The sequence below is a fragment of the Xiphias gladius genome, chromosome 18 (assembly GCF_016859285.1).
Source record: "Xiphias gladius isolate SHS-SW01 ecotype Sanya breed wild chromosome 18, ASM1685928v1, whole genome shotgun sequence".
Taxonomy (NCBI): Eukaryota; Metazoa; Chordata; class Actinopteri; order Istiophoriformes; family Xiphiidae; genus Xiphias; species Xiphias gladius.
In genome coordinates, this window is record NC_053417.1 from 25,214,705 (window position 1) to 25,234,358 (window position 19,654).

Consider the following 19,654-nt stretch of genomic DNA (forward strand, 5'->3'; position numbering starts at 1 on the left):
CCTCCACCACTGGTCACGTCACATAAAGACAGATACTGCCATCTTGTGGATAACCTTATGAAGGACCCGTGCACAACAGTGGGTCTTCTTCCCCCCCAGAATAAATTGAATCAGCGATACCCACCCCTTAACAAATGTCTGAGCAACAGTTACACCCTTTCGTCGTTTTTCAGCCCCGGGCTAAAAGGTTATGAGACTGCTTTGCGCTGATGCTTAGTGGAACATAATGAATCCTCAATGACGCTTTGCCCTTTGTGCACAACACACCACTCAATGGTGCAATTAAGCCGGTAATTAATAATAGATTACAAATCCACACTGAGTGGAAGGCAGCATGACAAGCACGCTTCATATCGATTTGGCAAAATGGCAAAAAGTCAGAAACTGTGACTGAACAAAGCCTCTTTGGCATTAAAGCACACACACACACACACACACACACACAGTCACATAAACACACACAATTTTACAGGCAGTGGCCTGCCAATGCCCTCGTCTGCTGGTTCCAGTCAGGCAATGTGGTCCAGATTAGATCATACTCCTGGTTGCCCATTTCGATTCTAAAAGCAGCCGTACGGCACTTTGTTACCATGGCGACACTCACAGTCTGGTCCGCTGTCTGCAGGCATAAAAATAGACAGGGGTTGTGGTTCAGTTCAGGACTCGCCGGGATGACAGTGGGCAGGAGACGATCAGGAAGGAGCGGGACTAGGATCCTGTCTGTAGTAGGCTGCTGGAGGAGTTGGCAACGGCCTTCAATCAAACCATGATGGCGCAGCAACAAGCTGGAAGCCTCGAACGTGAACTTTCCTGACGCGTACACAGCCTTCACAGTTCACAGTTTGATCCGTTGTGACTGAGGTGAAAACCGGTGCGGGGGACGGAGGGGTGGCCAGGGTTTACCCCCCCCCCAGAGTTGCAAATTGACTGAGGAGAGATGCAATTTGACCACAAACAGGTGCAAAACCACTAAGAAGAGATGCAAAATGACCACAAACAACGCAGCCAAGACACAAAACAACCAAAAAAGAACAAAAAATAGACATAAAACAAAACGAAGAGAGACAGCAGAGAAATAGCAAATGAAATATCCCTGTTTGGTGTCTGTTTCTGTCTGGGGGTCTCGCTCTTATGTAGGACTGGTGGTGGACCTTTTGCATGTCCGTGTCTCTAGGCCCTTTGGAGATACTACTAGCAGCTATTCATTGATTTCATGTCATTTTAGAACATTTAAAGTGGTTTATTTGGTATTCATTTACTGTACTGAATAAACAATGTAAGTATTAATAATGTATAGTTATGATTATTAATGCCAAGAACCAGGGGCTTTGCATGAGAGTTTTAACACATTTATAGTCAATTTACAAATGTGCCCTCCCTCTGTAAAACTCTACCTCGGTCTGGTCCCCCAAAAGATTCTAAACGCGCCTCTGGGGTGAAAGGTCACGTCTGGTCAGCCAGTGTGATTGCCTGTGTAATGAAACCCTCATGCACTGTTTCCCCCTGCAAGCGAGGCTAATCTACAGTATGCGCTGCTCGCTCACATCGGAGCAATGCAATCTCCGTCCAAGAAGCAATGAAGTGTTATTGATTAACTCCGGCTGTCAATCTGAGTGTGTGTGTGTGTGTGTGTGTGGGGGGGTGTTATATATGCTTGAACCAATAGGGCAGATCAACCGTGGGGACCAGTGAAGCCATAAATGCTTGACTCTTCCTTGATGGAGCGAATTTTCCACTGCATGTTTTTTTCTCAACTTTTAAATAACTGCAGTTTGGTGCGAGTTTAACAGTTTCCTGCTTTTTTCAGTTTGCTTTAGCGTCTTGATATTGCTTCTGCTGGCACAGTCTCCGTTTTAACACTTCACCGAAACTGGGCTTTTTCCTCCAAGAGTTTTCTGGCATCTTCTTTTACTCTCTTTTTATTTATCAGCTTCTTTACCACTTTGTGTAGTTTTGTTCTATTATTATGATGATCATTGCATATTTTTCCCTTCTGCGTTGTTTGAACTTTATGGATCCCTTTTATGATTCCATGTTTATCTTTATTTCAAAATATTACTGTTTTCATCTTACAGCTCTTATTGCATCCATCCTTCTCTGAGAAGCCTTTAATGTTTCCTTTCCAAACTTAGCTTAGCCTTAGCATTTATAAACAATATTCAAACATTTAATAAACGGTTTATAAGACACCATAATGTAGTTGTAAGCAGATCTACTGTATATATGGCCAATAACTTTGTAATATCAATCTCATATTCGTATATTCTGCTTTCGTGGTGACTTGATATGGAACATATCCTCTAGGTTAATGCATTTACAGCAATTTTTGTTGTCGTGCACCGTCCCTGGTAAATAAGCCAATAAATAAATGAAACAATGTAGCTGCAGTAGCATGCTGTAATGAGACTGATCAGATTTAATCATGAAGCTGTGATAGCAGCGTACGACTTAGATAGTGTAACAGTTTATAGATTAATATATGGATTAATATATAAAACTGCACTCTTATTTATTGCTTCAAAACTCAGACAGAGCTATAAAATGCCGAGCAAACGAATGAGTGTCATCTCGAATGAGTCTCCACTTGTGTTCTGTTTGTGCTACGATCCCTGCTGAGATGGCCTGAGACAGTGTGTACAAAATGTGCAACAAACACACATGCACAGAGTGCGTGATTTTTTTTTTTTTAGGACAGCAAGGGGCAAGAGGCACAAGGCTCCTCCCTGAGAGTTTGTGAAAACATTCCAGCAAAGTGAGCGCGGTCGAAGAATTGGAAACTCTCAGAGCGGCCTCTTACTCTCTATCCTTCTCACCCCCTCGCACATGTAGGTGCACTGTACACAAGTGTTTATAGCTTGTGTGACGCTCTGAGGACAGATCTGCGGGGGGAAAAACACATCAAGGGGGAAAACGTGGAGAATCCTCTAATCCTCCGGGCAGACAAAGAAACTCAGCTGTCCCATTAATCGGCTCACAATGAAGCCGGTGTTAGTCCTCCTTGTTTCCACGGCCTGGACTTTCACAGGAGCCCAGTATTATTACCAGGGGTTGATGGATTATCTCGACAACAGATTGATGGCTATTGAGGTAAGACGCAATCCCCAACTGAATGACTCATATTTGATCAATAAAACTGTTTTTTTTTTTTAAAAACGCATAAAGTGGCAGCACACATCTCTCTGATGTAACAGTCATTAAAAAATTGGAAATAGCACTTGGTATTTTTGAGTTCCTGATGGCCTCCTCCTCCTTTCATTTGAATTTAATGCCTTAACTAATGCAACCCAATTAAAGCAATCTCTGCCCAGCTCATCAACTTTGCAGGGGCCTCACGCAACACGCAGCTTCTGTTCGACAACATCACAGTACCTTCAGCATTCAAAGCCAATGACGCACCAGTAATGAGTACAAGCCCAACATTTGCTGCCATGGCATCAGGCATCCCAACAGCCTAATAGAAAGATTTGTTCCGCAAAGGAGGAATAAATCTGTATTACAACAAAGTGCCTCAGGGAAGGAGTTTAAATTACTGAGAGTTTGTTATTGTTTTAAAAGGGGTTGTAAGGGAGTATCTGTGTCATGAAAGACAACAAGCAAAGTTTCTGTTAGGAAAGACTTTTCACTTCTTGTTCTAGTGTGATACGAAATGAAAAGATTTTACACGTTTGTTTACCTCAGGGAGTAATGTCAGTGAACTCCAATTTACATAATTCCTCTAACGTATTCTTTTGGAGTACGTTTTCGGAGTCCTGAATTTTCTTTTTTCATCAACCGTGCGGCTGTGATGCAAGAATGACAATTTTAAAAACTGTTATCCGCACGAAATGAATCATGTATTTACAGCCAAATCCCGCTCGCTTCGTCCCCTGTGGCCTCCCTCCAGACTCAGTTCCAATATGCTGGCTCATCCTCTGTATTGATATGAGCACGGCAATTCATCAGCAAGTTTTCATTGAACTTTCATTTCCGCCTGACCACAGGCCCACAGCAAGCGAAGGAGGAAAATGAAACCGAGGCGGAGGAGACAGCGGAGGAGCCGTCAGCTAATACATCTTCCTTTGAATAATTCACCCGTCCCTCTGACTGTGTCAATCACTACGCCGAAACACAGCGCTGCATTCTAGTTGGAGATGGTGATAATGCCTTGTTTGAAACACGGAAAATTTATTATGGCAGGCGGCAAAACTAGCAGCTCTGCGAGGCTGTACTGAGGCACAGAGGTGCTTTTTCAGGTAAATGCTAACCTCAGCATGCTGACATCCTCGTGATAAAAGCGCTAGCAGGTTGGTGTTTAGTGCATATCACGCTGCATTCACGCAAAGTCGGCAGAATGGGAAGAACGAGAAAAACGGTCGTTATTCCAACCTGGGAGCGTTCACACATTATCCCAAGGTGGTTAGCTGTAGTGCTAACCTTGTAGTCACACCAGAAAAACAGCCTAAACTTGCTTCTTTCATCGCATTATGTGTTTATAGCAGTTCATTACCACGTTAAACTCCATACAAACGGCCTGTAACTCGTAAAATTAGCTGAATTGATTGTATTAGAGTTATATTCGATCTTATTTTGCCGGCAGGGGTGCTGCATTCGTGGCCATTTGCCAACAGTTTGTTGACAGGTCTGTAGTTGGCTTCACTAAGTGGGAGTTTTTGTAAGTGTCAGAGGTTCCCGATATCTGCCATTCAGAATTACAAGTCGGAGGCTGACGTTAACTTTTTTTCCCCACTTGGCTGCTCGTCACTATGGTTTAAACGATATGACGCGGTATAACTATCGTGTTCACCATCTTATTTTAGCGTGTGTTGTAGTACAGGTCACATTAAAATTTTGACCTCAGTGCGACTTTTTTGTACTGCCTGTTCTGTGACTGCAAACTGTACAACTCTGTTAAGTGAAACAAAACAGTGTTAGGTGTCGTTAGCTATCGAGACAGTCAGACACCTGCCCCGTTCTCCACTGATTCTCATCACACCACAGCTCGGTTTCTTGCCTAATCCTCCCAATTTGTTCCCGGTCCCAAGGATGCATAGATGCGTGGATGCATGTGTATGAGCATATATTTTTGGAGTCACCGGTGTTCATATAAATTTTGGATATTCAAGTTGCTCTTTAACGGATCAGCAAAGTTATTAATCCTGAGGGTAACATGAATATCTCTACCAAATTTCATGGATCTAATATATGTCACGACATTTCAGTAAAACCAAAAAAGTCGATCTCGTGGTGGCGCCAAAAGGAAAAAGCCAGGGGATTCATCCTCTGGGGACTATGAACGTCTGCACAAAATTTCACAGCAACACGTTCAGTAGTTGTTTAGATATTTTAGTGGACCAACAGGCTGCAGTCCCTAGAGCCATGGCAAGAGTGTGGATTAAAAGTCGAACAAAGTAAACAGTGTTTTTCCTGGATTGTTGGCTTTTGTAAAAACCAGAAAAACCTTATCCTGCAGTACATTACAGGACTTGTTTTGCTCTCCCCATGTCTTGTAGGACCGTATACAGTTTTGGCAGGAACAATCCCACCGCTACCACACAGAGCTGCAGGATTTCAAGAAGCTAACTGGTGAGACCATGGACGGGCTGAGGAATGAGCACAGCATGCTGTCCCAGGACCTGAAAGGAGCTGCAGTGCGAGTGGACCGGGTGGAGCGAGAGATGGACTACGTGGAATCCCAGACTTCGCCGCGGGCCTGTGCGAACAAGGCAGACAAGGTGGTGGAGCAGGGGGTCTGGGGGCTGGAGGAGAGGAGAGGAGAGGAAGAGGAGGAAGAAGACTGGGAGGAGCTGCACTCCAGAGTCTCCGGTGAGCTGCGGGGAAATACAGACACACTTCATCCAAACTACCTCTGCAGGATGTCTGCGTTTGATCTTGCGTTTTCATTCGGAACACTGTAGGATAAATAGGATGCATGTTCTGCAGTTACATTTAGCACTACACATCTTACGAGGCACTGCACCACCCCCTTTTGCTGAGTTGCTGTCTCGGAAAAGCCATGTGGCTGGAAAATGGGAAACAAAAAGAGTGCTGTTACAAGTCATTAAATGGAGTGCTTTCAGTTAGTGGACAGTCATGTTTTCCTGGAGAAATGTAACTCGCAGAGCTACTCCCCTGCTTCTGCTGTTTGTCTTTATAATCTCCGTATCCAAAGGCATGCTGCTACAAACAATTCTTAAATACAGCTGCAGCACTGAGTCATTTGACTCAGGTAATACAGGGATTTATGACCCCCTCAACGCATGATGTGGAAAGTTGTGAAATCGGATTTTAATTCCATGACACACATCGGGCTTTATATCGGCGGATTTCACAGAGCGCGGCACATTAAGCAACAGATCTATATATTCGCACTTAATTGGTTCCAGGTGTTAAACCCCTGATGACGGATCAATAAATTCCTTCGGTACCATTTATACAGACTCTTCTTACAAAGCAAATGAGAAAAGTATTGATGTCTTTGTTGTTCTTGCTGACTTAATAAGACAATCAATAACATAAATTCATGAATTATGTAGTAATATGATAAACCTCTGTTCAGAATCATAATGCTAGTCCTCCTCTTAATAATTCTGGGATTCAGACTTCTAAATACAAAGTGGGTGATAGCACAATGCAGAATAAAGGCCTCTCTTGTCGTGCCTATGTGTGAGATCCCCTGTGCAATCTCTGCAAGAGAGGAGGGACAGGAAACTGCCCTGAGGACAGCGTTGTTTCTCTCCAAGCTCGTGTTCGCAGGAGGGAGGTCTGCACACAGTGATCCATTGTAAATGTCTGTGAAGTGACCCAAAACAAACTCCACCGCATTATAGGGGACAACACTTCAGATTTGTGAGCATAATGCTAATATTGCTCTGGGACACTGCGAGGGGGAACTCCTTTGTTCGTGTTTTTTGGTGAAAGCGCGGAATTAGTCTTACTTCGCTTACAGAAAGCATCTTCGCGTCGTCTCATGCTGTCTGTGCGCTGTGCTCATACTTCCTCTCATTATGAGTCTGTGTGTCCAGTTTCCCCATGACTGCTTGGATTTGCCTTAATTCGGAGAGTCAGATATTGACTGCTGCAGGCTGCTTAAAATTTTTCAAAATGTTAGGTTGCGGATGCACATTTCAGTCGGGGAATGGCTCTTTACTCAAACATGCTAATGGAACTAATTGTGACAGGGGAAATTCAATTATTATAATTATATTAACCCCCCCAACTGCTGTCCCAAATATTTATAGAACACAATTTATTATTTATTTTTATGTAATCTGAGGTGTAGCATCTGGATGCAGCCTTTTCCAGTATACAGTTCTTTGACATACAGTTTTCACCTTTTATTTCCCTTCAAGTGGATGTAAAGCCCCCAAAAACATTTCAAATCGTATTAATTTCTTTATAACATTAAATATTCATGACTACGCAACAGTCAGAGTTTAAGTTTAAAAATGAAATACCCTTAGGTATTATTTATTAAGAGTTAACTCTAATTTAAATGGAACGTTACTGCATTACTGCATCGATAGAAATATTGTAGATGTTTCATGTGTCTTTTTACACAGTACCTCAAAATTCAGCCCGATATAAATGGTGTCTTTGAAGACACTGGGATCTCCACTCGGATTAAATATGAAGTTATGTGGGTTTGAACAACTTTTGACTGCACAGAACGAGTTTTTAATGACTGGCCCATGAGTCAGTGGGGTTGCCTCCCTCAAATTCTTGAGATGAGCAACACGGTCCTGCATCGAGTAGACTGGGTGTCTCCACATACCGAAGCAATGTGCAATGGTTGGCATTGAAAAAAAATTGGAAAAAAAAAAAAGCCCTGTTGACATCTAACACATCCACTGTTTTGTATTTCCATACTGTGTGGAAGCCAATTCTGGATGCCATCGAAATTTAGGGTAATTTTAGCAGCTCTATCGTGCTATTAGTTGGAGTTACACCAGCAACGCTTACAACAAAGAGTTCTTCAACAATACCATAGGAATTCATTAAATAAATTAAATTCAAAGACGGTACGTCTCCGAGTAGGTCAGTAGTGTAAGCAATGTCTGTGTGAGTGGTCTGGAGTGTGTGGGTGAATGGACTTGTGACACGAATGACAAACAAAAGAATAATGTCAGTTGGTAAGCCAGGGGAAGCGAGCGAGAGAGAGACTCCTGAGCCCTGCATACTCAGGTGAACTTCATCTCTGACAAGGTCTCCACTCTCCGAGGTACAGGCCTAACCGCGAGGCAGTCACAATCAAAAGCAGTCATCCGGAAAAATTAAAAAAAGTCAGACGGACACCAGGTTTCCAACCAAATTAAGGGTGAATTAATGCTACCTTAATTAGCTCCCATTAGTTTTTACCAAATGAAGGGTACGTTAATGCTACATTAATTAGCTCCCATTCATTTTTACCTCGGCCAAGGAGGTCGTGTCTCCACCCATGTCTGTTTGTTGGTTCACCTGCTGAAGCGATTTGCACCAAACTCGGGGGAGGGACTGGGCATGGTCCAGGAAGGAACCCATTACATTTTGGTGCGGATCTGCTCAAAAGGGCAATTCCAGATTTTTTATTTTTTTTTATTGCTTTCCTTTTATTGCTTTATTGCTTTCCTTAACACTGCAATTTTCCAAATTTTTGGTATGAGCTCTAACGAGCACCACTGGAGTTTCCATATGCGAGAGGTTTATCCAGATATAGACAGTGTTATGTGACGTGGGTTGGCATGAAACTTTCCCAGCTGAATTGTGTATAAAAGGGATTTAGACCTGAATTAGAAAATATCCTGTTCTTTGATAAAAAGTCGAAGGTACAAGCCTGTGTGCACAAAACGTCGGGGTAGAGGTTTAACTACGACTCCCAAGGTGCAGTCTGGCAAGAAACATCCATTCGCCAAGCTTAAAAAATTCTGTCACCTGAGCTGCTAGCGGCGGGTGGAAGCTAAAGATTATGGTGTTGAGAAAACTAACAATACCATCTGCTGCTAAAATGAATTTACTTTTGGATTGTAGGTTAATTTTAGATGAAGTTTTTTTGGTTTCCACGAATTTGATACCAACAGCAACACCGAAGCATTTTAAATTTGCTACCGCTCCGAGTCGCGTCTCCGACTGGCTTCTTCTACGTGGCAATGGCACCTGGCCGGTCTGCCATGCCAAAACGATGGACAAAACATGATTCCTCAGAAAAGAAGTTGGAATAATTAAAACCGGTGGCCATAACATATAACGATGGGAGCATTACAATTTCCGGGGGAGCCCCGTTTACCTGTGAGTAACATTAAGGATTTAATTGTAGAAAATTTAGAAATGGGAATGCATACAGAATGGGCGATGAACATTTTAGGAACCAGCAACTCCTCCCTTCATTTCACAACTCCGTTTTGTGCCGTGTGAGAGTGGAAGGCTTGATGGACATTGGGACAAATGCTCAGTTGTGTACATGTTCTTCCGTAGTTATTGCTAAAAAACATTACCCTTCTCCTTTGTGATTGTCTCTCTGCAGACTGTGTGGAAATCATCTCTGGCATCAGATCAGTGAAGATCCTGAAGAGAGTGGGCAGCCCCAAGGGCATGTGGACCAGAGACCCCAGGTCCTCCAAGGTGTATGTTTTTAATGGGACATCAGGAGACATTATCTACCAGTTCAACTCTGTACGTGACTTTTCCCGCTCTCCGGGCGTCAATGGCAGCAGGCAGATCAGGCTGCCGTCTGAGTGGAGCGGCCCTGGCAGCGCTGTTTATAACGGCTATTTGTACTACGTCAACCAGGAGGCTGATACAGAGGTGCAGGTGGTCAAATATGACTTGCTTAGTGGCTCGGTGACAGATACTGCCATGTTGCCAGTGGACAGCCACACCACTGTTTACAACCTCAACCCGGAGACTGTTGCCGACCTCGCAGCAGACGATGAGGGCCTCTGGCTCCTGTACGCCAGCAGTGACAGTGAACCAAACATCAACCTTGCGAAGATGGACCCTGCCACGCTCGATATAGAACAAATCTGGGACACTCGTTGCCCAAGGGAGAACGCAGAGGCGGCTTTCGTGGTCTGTGGGACTGTCTATGTCGTTTACAACACCCGCCTGGCCAGCCGCTCCCGGGTCCAGTGTGTGTTTGACGTCAACGACGTGGTCATCACCGAGGAGGCGCCGCTGCTCTACTTCCCCAGGAGGTACGGAGCCCACACTAGCCTGAAATACAACCCCGAGGAGAAACAGCTCTATGGCTGGGATGATGGCTACCAAATCATTTACAGACTGACCATGAAGAGGAAACTCCTGGTTTGACAGCAGGGAAGTGGTGTCATGTTTTCAAAGGCAAGGAGAAAAAATAAGAGCAGTGAATTTGTTATGCTATCCACCTTATTCCTAACCTCATGATACCTTGCCTGTAAAACTCCTTTAACTGAACAGGCGTCTTCGATAGTTAACTTATGTGCAACCTGTGTTCCCGTTTTTCTTTTTTTTTTTGAGGGGGAAGGGATTTTTTGGAAATAAATGATGTGTGAATGCAGACCGTCTGACCTTAAAGGAAAAGTTTGAGCATGTCTGGAAATGCACTTATTCGCTGAGTTAGATGAAAAGAATGATACCACTCTCGTGTCTGTATGGTTTTTACACTTTTTTTTAAAGTATAGATTAAATGAACGAGATATAACGTGTTGATATGTGAGCTTTAGAGGAGCTAGGAGATGGATTTCTGTTACCCTTGGACAAAGACAGGCTAGCTGTTTCCCCCTTGTTTCCGGTCTCCGTGCTAAGCTAAGTTAACTGGCTGCTGTCGCCGGCTTCATATTTAGTGTGCAGATCTGAAGGTGGTGTCGATCTTCTCATCTCACTTTCGGCAGCGAATCGTCAAACTTTTTCTTTAAATAGGATAATGTGATCATACATCTGGCTGGGGGGGGGGGGCGAGGGCGACCCGAAGAAGTGACAAACTAAGTTATCTTGGCGTTAGTTAAGGGGTGTGGTGATGCAGGACTTTGCGTTTATTTCTGCTTTGAGATAAAGAGGGCTCTGTTCTGCCTCCTTCGGTAAAACATGCTTGACATTATTACTGTGAAAGTACCGATGAGCCTCAGAGCTTTTCAGGTTGATCGTCAGCAACGCAAGAGTAAAGTAGCGGAATATGCTACTGTACGTTCCTCAGGTTGCCCTCCCTAGAAGAAGGCAGAGGTGTGATTATATCATCCCGTTTAAGGTGTGACAGGCTGTTCTAACAGTCAATTATTTTCCTTTAATCTCTAAGAAAAAGGAGGACTATTGTAGTGTGCCACTAACTCTCTCAGGCGCCAGTTCAGTGACAGGAATAACTGGTGGTCGCACCCATAACGGGGCCAGGAATATGGTGGGTACCAATATCTTACTGTAGGTGTGCACTCTTACCTCACAGCCTAGAGATGCTTCATTCATGGTAAATTTAAAACAGTTCACGGATAGCATCACGCATTTTAAAAATAAAATAGGCATTGAAAGTATTATTTATTAATTTTATCTTTTTTTCTTTTTTTCAACTGAGTAAAATACCAAAAAAACAAAGAAAGACATGGAAATGCCATTCAGTTTATTAGAGGCTGTCAAGTCTTACTGCTATGTGGTGTGTGTGTGTGTGTGTGTGTCCTCTCCTCATTTAATTTGACCATTCGGTAAAAATCTAATTTCATTTGTGCCCGTTCCTGCTTGTTAAGCCACTGGCTGTGCTGTTACCTCCACCAAAGGGGTTATGTTTTCACCTGTGTCTGTTAGTTGTTTTCTTTTTCTTTTTTTAGTTATTACAAAACCAACATCGCTGAGCCCATTTTGCATGAGTCTTTTAATCAAAGAAATGAAAATCATGTCACAAAACCGATAACACATCACACCCCATGGGAGAAAAAAAAACAAACTCTTTTCTGCGGTTGATTTTCAGATTTTTGTTGAAACAAAAGAATTATTCTTCATTCTTAGGCGGAAATGCTGAATGCTATTTTCAGTTTACTCTATTACACACTGGGTCACTCATATTGTGAGTCTGGATAATGATCTAGAATCTAAACTGAACTCATAATAGACTTTTGTCTGAACTAACAACTGTTGATTTAAATCACCAGAACGCTTTTTCAAACATTTCTATTATTACAAATACAAAATGTTCAATAAAAAATTGGAAATTCAGTGCTATTGTAATAGTTGGAAAGGATACAAGATCATATCAAGAAACATTACAATAGTAGGCAAAGCTAGAAGGTCTTGAAACAGTCCCTAAACTGAGGCAATTGATTTAACAGGTTTCTTCTACTGTGAAAACACACCACATTTTCAGAGAAATATATGACCATCAAAAAGCACGTTTGAAAAAAGTGGAACAGAAACTACAGTAGTATTTAACCACTTGTTTCGAATTTTACACTTAAATAAGAAATCTATGAATAATGCCATTAGTCTAGAGAGGAGTTTCACCACCAAAACAACAGTGTGAATGAGAGCCAATTTCAAACTGCCACATCTGCGGAGGGGTGTTGACGCCATGATGGATTACGTCAAGCACAAACAATGATGCTCTGACTCATTCCTGCTATAACAAGTGCCAATTAGAGAAATGCCACTTCTCTGTAGATGCTGACCTGTCCACCCATCATCTGCCCCCGCGCTGTCATCTCAGCCTCGCACCCACACTGAGGCACTAAACAGCTCTGGGTAAACCTACCCATGAAGGAAATGGCTAAAACAGACTCTACGGGGTCTGCTGAATGCATCTGCTCCTGTTTTGATGTGAGGCCGCTGACATTTTCACAAACTCTGTGATATATAGCGCTTTTATTGTACTGCATTCTGAGCTGTAGTATTACTTATGCTCTGTTCCTGAATACAAATCAGATTCAAGTTGCTGTGGGCTGCCGTTAATCCAAAACGGGATGATGTGCAATCAATGGTCGTTATTAGAAAAAAGAAGTGATCTGTACAGGTCCTCCCCAATATAAACTCTGAATGTTTCCTGGCAGTTTTCCTGCCTGACTGTGTAGCTTAACATTTCCTGGCCTGAATGCACTGATCGTATCTGTGTCTTTGCAATTACAGCAAAAAAAAAAACTACTTGTGGAGGGTAAACCTTAAACTGGAAGAAAATAATGTTAATTGCAAAGATATTAAAGATATGAAAAGCTGTTGACGGGTTTCCCATTATAAACAACTGAGGATGCAGCAGGGGGGTAGAAAACATATTGTCACAATGTCATGATAGCATACAGTATAAATGGACATTTTCTGCATTTAGAAATAAAGAAACTCGCTGTAAACCAATCAAACGATTGTTAAGAGGTGACTTTGTCTGTGGCACTCACGCTGAGAGACGCCTGTATGCTCTCGGTAGCTAACATGACATGGCTGCTGCACTGCAGTGAAAAAAACAGTGAGTGCACTGCCTCTGCAGCATTGGTTTAATGGCACCCGGCTGGAGAATTAGCGCCACCAACTGTTTAACTCGATATGCCCGACCCAAAAAAGTTTCGTACGACAGTTGTGGACGGAAACGCGTCCTGATTTGCATTTTGTTTTTTCCGATTTTCCAGAAATGTGGTTAAAATTTGCGCTGATGGAAACTTGGAAACTGGACTAATTCTCGTGCTAGTAACACAAAACCCACAAACTACACAAAGTTAGCTTTCGCTGGTAGGTCAAGTCCGGGTAGCATAAAAAAGTTACCTTAGCATTAATGAAATTCCTGCTGTTTTGCCCGCTGCACAAGTTAAGAGCACAGAACCTCCTTCATGACGGATGTTGCATTAGTAATATCAATAGTAACAGAAATCAGATAGTAATAGTAATATACCACACACTAGATAGAATTTTTGCCAGATCTAAAGTGTATCAGCAAAACTGCATATTAGAAGCAGTGTATACAGGCAAAGCTTCATTCCTAAAAAACCTATGTAAATACAGGATTTTTCAGCCACACAGGATCATGAGGAGACTCCGCACACGCTTGTGATTTTTTGATTTTTTTGGGGACCGACAAATTATAGCCGTGACAATGTGATGCCTTTTCCATCAAAAAGCCATTAGTTTGCCAATTCTCCTTTATTAGCCGTCACTGAAAATCTAAACGCACGTCAAACCGATCACCTAAGCGCTGATCACAAAGTCTGACAGATTGTCGCAATATTCATTCAACAGCCGTAAAAAACACGGTGTTCCTTAATCACCATGTTTCTGTGCCAAACAATCCAGCGCCTTATTAAAATCTGACGAGAACACTAGATAATAGGTTATTTTTTTCTTCATGGGATATTAAACATTTTCCAAGCATTGCTTTTGTAGTTTGTTTAGTTTATGGTGCAAATACAACTTTTCATGTTCATCTCCATATCGGCTCCCAGTAATATGTCGCCCCCTCCCCCCTCCCGCATGCACTGACATCTTATGATGATGTCGCTTGGAAACCCGTGTGTTACAGCAAAACAAAAACACTACTAGTCCACTACTACTAAACTGGAGGAAAAAGCTATTTGAAAATAATTGAATCAGTTACAGAACAGCAATCCAGCCCATTACTTGAATTCTGTGTATCTTTTAACGAAGATTTAAGTTATTGCAAATAGAGCGAGTAACGTAAGGGGACCCACCAAAAGCAATGAAAAAACGATGGAACAGCAGCGCTGCAGTCTTTTTCTCATCGTATCAAATATTTTCAAAAATAATCCGTTTACCACATGTTACAGATCAAGCATCTGGATGGCAAATTCATGTACACGGTATCCCTGTACAGCAGTATGATTAATGACAGAATAAACATCAAGAAAGTTGCAGGTTTCTAAGTTTCAGAGTTTAGAGTTTTCTCAGTCATAACCACCAACAAAGCTACATATATATGAATGTCAGTATTTTTCTTTTCTTTTTTTTTTTCTTTTCTTTTTTTAAATCTATACCTATCATCGTATCTTTTCTGTTTTTCTGTTTGGAAAAAAAAAAAAAACGTACACAGAGTAACCAGCAGACGGCTGTACATGATATCAACACATCCACCAAAACCTGCCCAGAAAAAAACAACGAAGGGCCTTTGAAGAGCGTCTGTCTGATGGAAAACATGAGCGTTTGTGTGAGTTTTCACTTGGAAGAAAGGGTGAGATTGCTCAAAAGCAAACATCGAACAGAGGAGGTACGGGTGTGTAACCTGTGCTCATAATTTCCCTGTTTACAGTAACCTCCATGGGTCCATTCACGGAAACCTTCTTTTCTTTCAAAATGACTGTCTCTTTTAAATTCTTTTCTTTTTAGATTGGCTTGTAGTTATAGTATAAGCTATTTGTGCGTTTATCAGGCAATTTAACCATCTCCGTCTTGTAGTGAGAACCGACAAAGATTGAAAAAGAGCTGAAATCAGTAAAAAAACGCTGCAGCCAATTTGCTCTTGTTTGAAAACCAGTAATCCTGTTGTTTCTTCTTCTTCTTCTTCTTCATTACATAAAACCGTTTGTCATGGTTGCTTACGATACCACACTAAAGCTTCAAATTGTCAAGCTAAGAAGATTTTAGTTTCAGCCTGGTCCAGCGTCTCCTCGGTTAAGACGGAGATCGGCTACTTGCTTACGTGATCGCAGAAAGTGGAAGTACAGTGAACTCAGCTGGAGCTTCGAAATTCAGTTCAGTGTTGTTTTTCACAAACAAAGCCGGATGGAGCGCTTTTACATCTAATAGTTACAAAATGCTACAGTTCAGTGTTGTTTTATAGTAAAATTCAATGTGAGAGAGCTGCAGAGTTTTGAAATTGCTTCCGATCCTGTTCAAGATCGCCTCTTTTTCAACCTCGACACGTGTCCTCAGCCTCCCCCCGCGAACCCTCTGCTCCTCTCAGGGAGCGAGGGTCGACTGAGACTTCCCGTCAAAGCGTCTCTGCAGCGCAGAGCTGAATCTTCAGTGTCTGGAAAGTCTCCCGCGAGGAATGCCGGGATCCGTTTGCCTCAGCCCCGGAAGGCCGTATATTAAATGTTTGCAGACTGGATGTCCAGCCAGTCTCCTGTGAGGACAACAGGGGCAGCTCTGGGTCATCACAACAACCACAATTCAAATCAGAGACCCTACAACTTTAATCCGAAAAGACTGCGCTTCACACAACTAACTGACTGACGGTGGTCCTAGATCAGTTCTTGACAGGGCTCTGGGACTAGACTTGAGGAAGGGAGGACAGAGAGAGAGAGAGAGGGAGGGAGGGGGGAGAGAGAGGGAGAGACAGAGGGGTTGTGTTTCTCCTCAATCAGACAGACAGGAAGTGGATCAGCAGGAGGGAGGAAACCCCCTTCTGGGCTGCTGGGTCACAGGTGGCTCTGCTCAGGGACTGGCAGGGGGCCTGGGTGAGGGGCAGGAACCTTGGCTGTCGAAGCTGGCTGTCCTCGCCTTCCACTGCAGAACACAAAGACCCAAGGCAATGATTCATGGAGCACATGCTGTTTTTTGTTTTTTGTTTTTTTTGGTCTTTTTACAGCACCGTTGCTCTCAGGTCACTTTCAACGCAGGGCAAATATCTGCACAGAGGAGAGTGTCTGTTTTCCAGGAATAAAAGAGGAATAATTTTTTTGGTTTAGTGCTTTGTGACCAAATTTGATTAATATCTGCCAAAATACCCACATCCGGTCTCATCAGACACAGCAAGATAAGGAAAAAAAAGTTAATTAAAGTTACGACTCCGTGACGAAGTACGATAACTGACCCAAGTACCTTGATTGGCTCCATGAGCAGCGTAGCCGCCACTGCTGCTGCTGCTGCAGCTTGACAGTGTTGGAACGTGGTCCAGATCAGCTGACCACACCAAAGTGACCAACTTCCAGTTGTGTTCAGAAGACCAGCATGCACCTGTCCCCTTTACCGCCTCGTGTCTCCCCCGCCCCGCCCCGAACTCTCCTCACAGTTCAAAACCTCTGCCCCAGAGCCATTCTGTTCAACTGGGCTGCGAACTACCAGCGAGGCCCCTGGCTCCTCATCCTAAACAATGAAAGCGTGGGGGATAAAAATGACTCCGGTCCCGAACCTACCTCCTTCTCTGATTTCTTGGACTCCAGCAGGGGGTGCCAGTGTGCAATCGGCTTGCGTGGATAAGCCAGCATTTCATTCCAGTGGTCCCTGCCAAGTCCCTCAGCACTGCATCCAACCCGCATCACACCAATGATCTCATTATGACCTACCCTGTGGGGACAAACACGTACTGTATAAATACCCCTGACTTGACCTGACACGACATCTCACGCATCAAAATCGTTTTTTGTAACTTCACAAGGGGCATTTTGTAATCAAAGGAGGCACAAATCTGAATCCGCATGTCGACTGATACAGTAGATCTGCCGCTGACTGTCTCAGTGACACCGACTCATCTGACGAAGGCCAGACTTTGTTTTTGATGACATAATCCCTAGATTATTAGCACAACCCGATTTAATCCAATCATAAAAGCAGACTATAAAGAAAACGCGAGGGACTAAGTTTCTGATCCTGGGAGTATCCGCTCCTTTTATACAACACAATTGAAAAACTAGCACACACACACACACACACACACACACACACACACACACATACTCTGACCTTTAACACACATGTTCTCTCTCCGTCAGCTGTCTGCACTGCACCCATTTTCTCCCTTTCCTGCGCTACATAAAAGTTGTGCGTTACTTTTTCTCCAAAGAACCTCAGTTCGACTGACTCTAATTTCAACATGAGGAATAATCTGAATCTTTTTTCGTTTAAGATTAACCTCAGACATGTTTTCAGACTATAACACTGCTATTATTAATAATATCGTTCATCGTCCTGCATAGTAGCGCTCAAACATCCAAATGAAGTAACAATAAGCCAAATATGTTTTTAAAATGGCGGTGTGCTTTACTGTTGTCCTGATCTGTTGGTTTCTAGCATTTTTTTAGACTGGTGCAAAATGAGATTGGTACTACTACACTTGTACTTCGGCTCCAGCTAACAATTACTTTCATTATCAATTAATCTGCCGATAATTTTTTTTTCCGATCAATCGATTAATCTATGAAATGTACAAGGTGACGTCTTGAAATTTTAAAGTTTCTCATTTTAGAGGCTGGAACCAGAGTTTGTTTGGTATTTTCCCCACTATTTTGGCCTGAAACGCTGAGTAGATTATCAAATTAGCTGCCGATTTCTTCTCATCCACGCATCGATTAATCGACTAATCGTTTCAGCTCTAGTTTGTACGTACAAATCGTAGTCCATGACGGAGATGTGCAGGCTGACATGGTCCATACTGTCCGGCGGGATGTCAAAGATGATTGCCTCATTGTAAGTGGGATTCAGAGTGTTCTTTTTTATGCTCGTCTTCTTCTTTTTCAGACGTCTCCCGTCACATATGAGCGACACTTTGACATAGGGATCTAATGGGTGAGAGGAAAGGAGTGAGAACAAGGGGGCAGAAAAAGTGACTTGACTGTTAAATATCATCATGTTCGGACACCCTCCAGGTTATCCATCATACTTAGGAATCCGCCAGAGCAATAATTAGCGTGAAGGTCAGGCCTCTGGGGTTCTTAAAAAAACAGTGCTTTTACTATGTTTACCTTGACTACGAAAACCTATTCAAAAATGTCCGTGAAAGTCGAGCCATCGGTGGCCTATTTCATCACCCAGTGTGTGATTTATTTCTATTTTTCTTAATTTTTTTTTCGGTTTCTACTCAAGTATGAAAGAAACCCCGGCGGACCCGGCCTCAGTAATGTGCAAAAATCTAGATGAGTCAACGCCTTGTGTAAACGAAGAGGATGAGAGGCCATAGACGGCTTAAAAAAGAGTGACTGAGGAAGCTTCCCGATGAATGCTGATTTCAGTCTTCATCCGTCAGTGGCAGGTTGCCTGGTATGTTCCATTATGCCGCGCTTTAGCCCAGATGCAAGCTGCACTAAATCTCTAAACAACAAACAGCCCAGTATGCTTGGAGGCGAAATTTGATAGCTACAGGTTTACGATGCACTGACTGAAATTATGGCAGACAGCTGAAACCCCTAAACACTCGGGGGGGGGGGGAGTAAAATTGTGACTCACATTAAAACCGTGAAATGTCACTAAACATGGGAAGAAAAACGTCACATTCAGTCACATTTGCACCTGAACCTCTGGCATTTAAGGCACAATAAATGTCACATTTTACAAGTGAGATCTGCATTTTAGGGGAAACACGTAATGGAAAAGTGGAACAGCAATTTATTAAAATAAACAGACAGGCCTGGAACAATTTGCTGACAATGTCTTAATATTGCAAGTGTTGAATATTAATAACTGCTGAAATAAACAGAACGTGGCAGTAGAAAGGGCTCTCCACTGTGTTGTTCATTTTATCTGACACTCTTACAATTGGATATTCAAATGGGGGATCATTCATTCCGACTCATTTGGAGCTTCAAGTGAATCAAACAAACACATGCCGGGCCACGTACACCACAGTGCGCACACACACACACACACACACACACACACACACACACACACACACACACACACACACACAAACATACCCGAGTATCCAGTGATGTCCATGGCCTTGAGGTTCCTGCACTTGATGACAGTAAGTGTGAGTCTGCCTGCAGTGGGCAGGTAGCATAGCGAGAACATGATCTCTCCAAGGTCAACGCTTTCCTGTGGAAGCACATACACAAGCAAAGAAGAAAAAAAGAAAAAAGAAAAAAAAAATCTCTGT

General features: G+C 42.9%; 2 protein-coding genes across 2 annotated transcripts in view; one reads left to right on the top strand and one right to left on the bottom strand.

Annotated features, from left to right (window-relative positions):
• Nucleotides 1-2,803: 2,803 nt before the first annotated feature.
• olfml3a (olfactomedin-like 3a) lies at nt 2,804-10,760 on the top strand. Its single transcript, XM_040153408.1, has 3 exons — nt 2,804-3,087; nt 5,490-5,802; nt 9,476-10,760. Exons 1-3 carry the CDS (start codon nt 2,977-2,979, stop codon nt 10,258-10,260), a joined length of 1,209 nt encoding a protein of 402 aa, XP_040009342.1. The 5' UTR covers nt 2,804-2,976; the 3' UTR covers nt 10,261-10,760.
• A 4,088-nt stretch (nt 10,761-14,848) lies between these two features.
• Nucleotides 14,849-19,654, bottom strand: part of syt6a (synaptotagmin VIa) — a 51,567-nt gene continuing 46,761 nt past the window's right edge. Inside the window, exons 5-8 of the mRNA XM_040153978.1 lie at nt 19,473-19,593; nt 18,167-18,338; nt 16,977-17,127; nt 14,849-16,347 (exon numbers count right to left, since the gene is read on the bottom strand). Coding sequence (XP_040009912.1) covers nt 16,276-16,347; nt 16,977-17,127; nt 18,167-18,338; nt 19,473-19,593 — 516 coding nt within the window. The 3' untranslated portion in view covers nt 14,849-16,275. The remainder of the gene's footprint in view (nt 16,348-16,976; nt 17,128-18,166; nt 18,339-19,472; nt 19,594-19,654) is intronic.

Bases quoted from the DNA above. Each gene is read 5' to 3' on its own strand.
- olfml3a (XM_040153408.1), top strand. From the start codon at position 2,977: ATGAAGCCGGTGTTAGTCCTCCTTGTTTCCACGGCCTGGACTTTCACA. The intron at 3,088-5,489 runs GTAAGACGCAAT...CATGTCTTGTAG, and splicing joins ACAGATTGATGGCTATTGAG to GACCGTATACAGTTTTGGCA. The intron at 5,803-9,475 runs GTGAGCTGCGGG...GTCTCTCTGCAG, and splicing joins GCTGCACTCCAGAGTCTCCG to ACTGTGTGGAAATCATCTCT.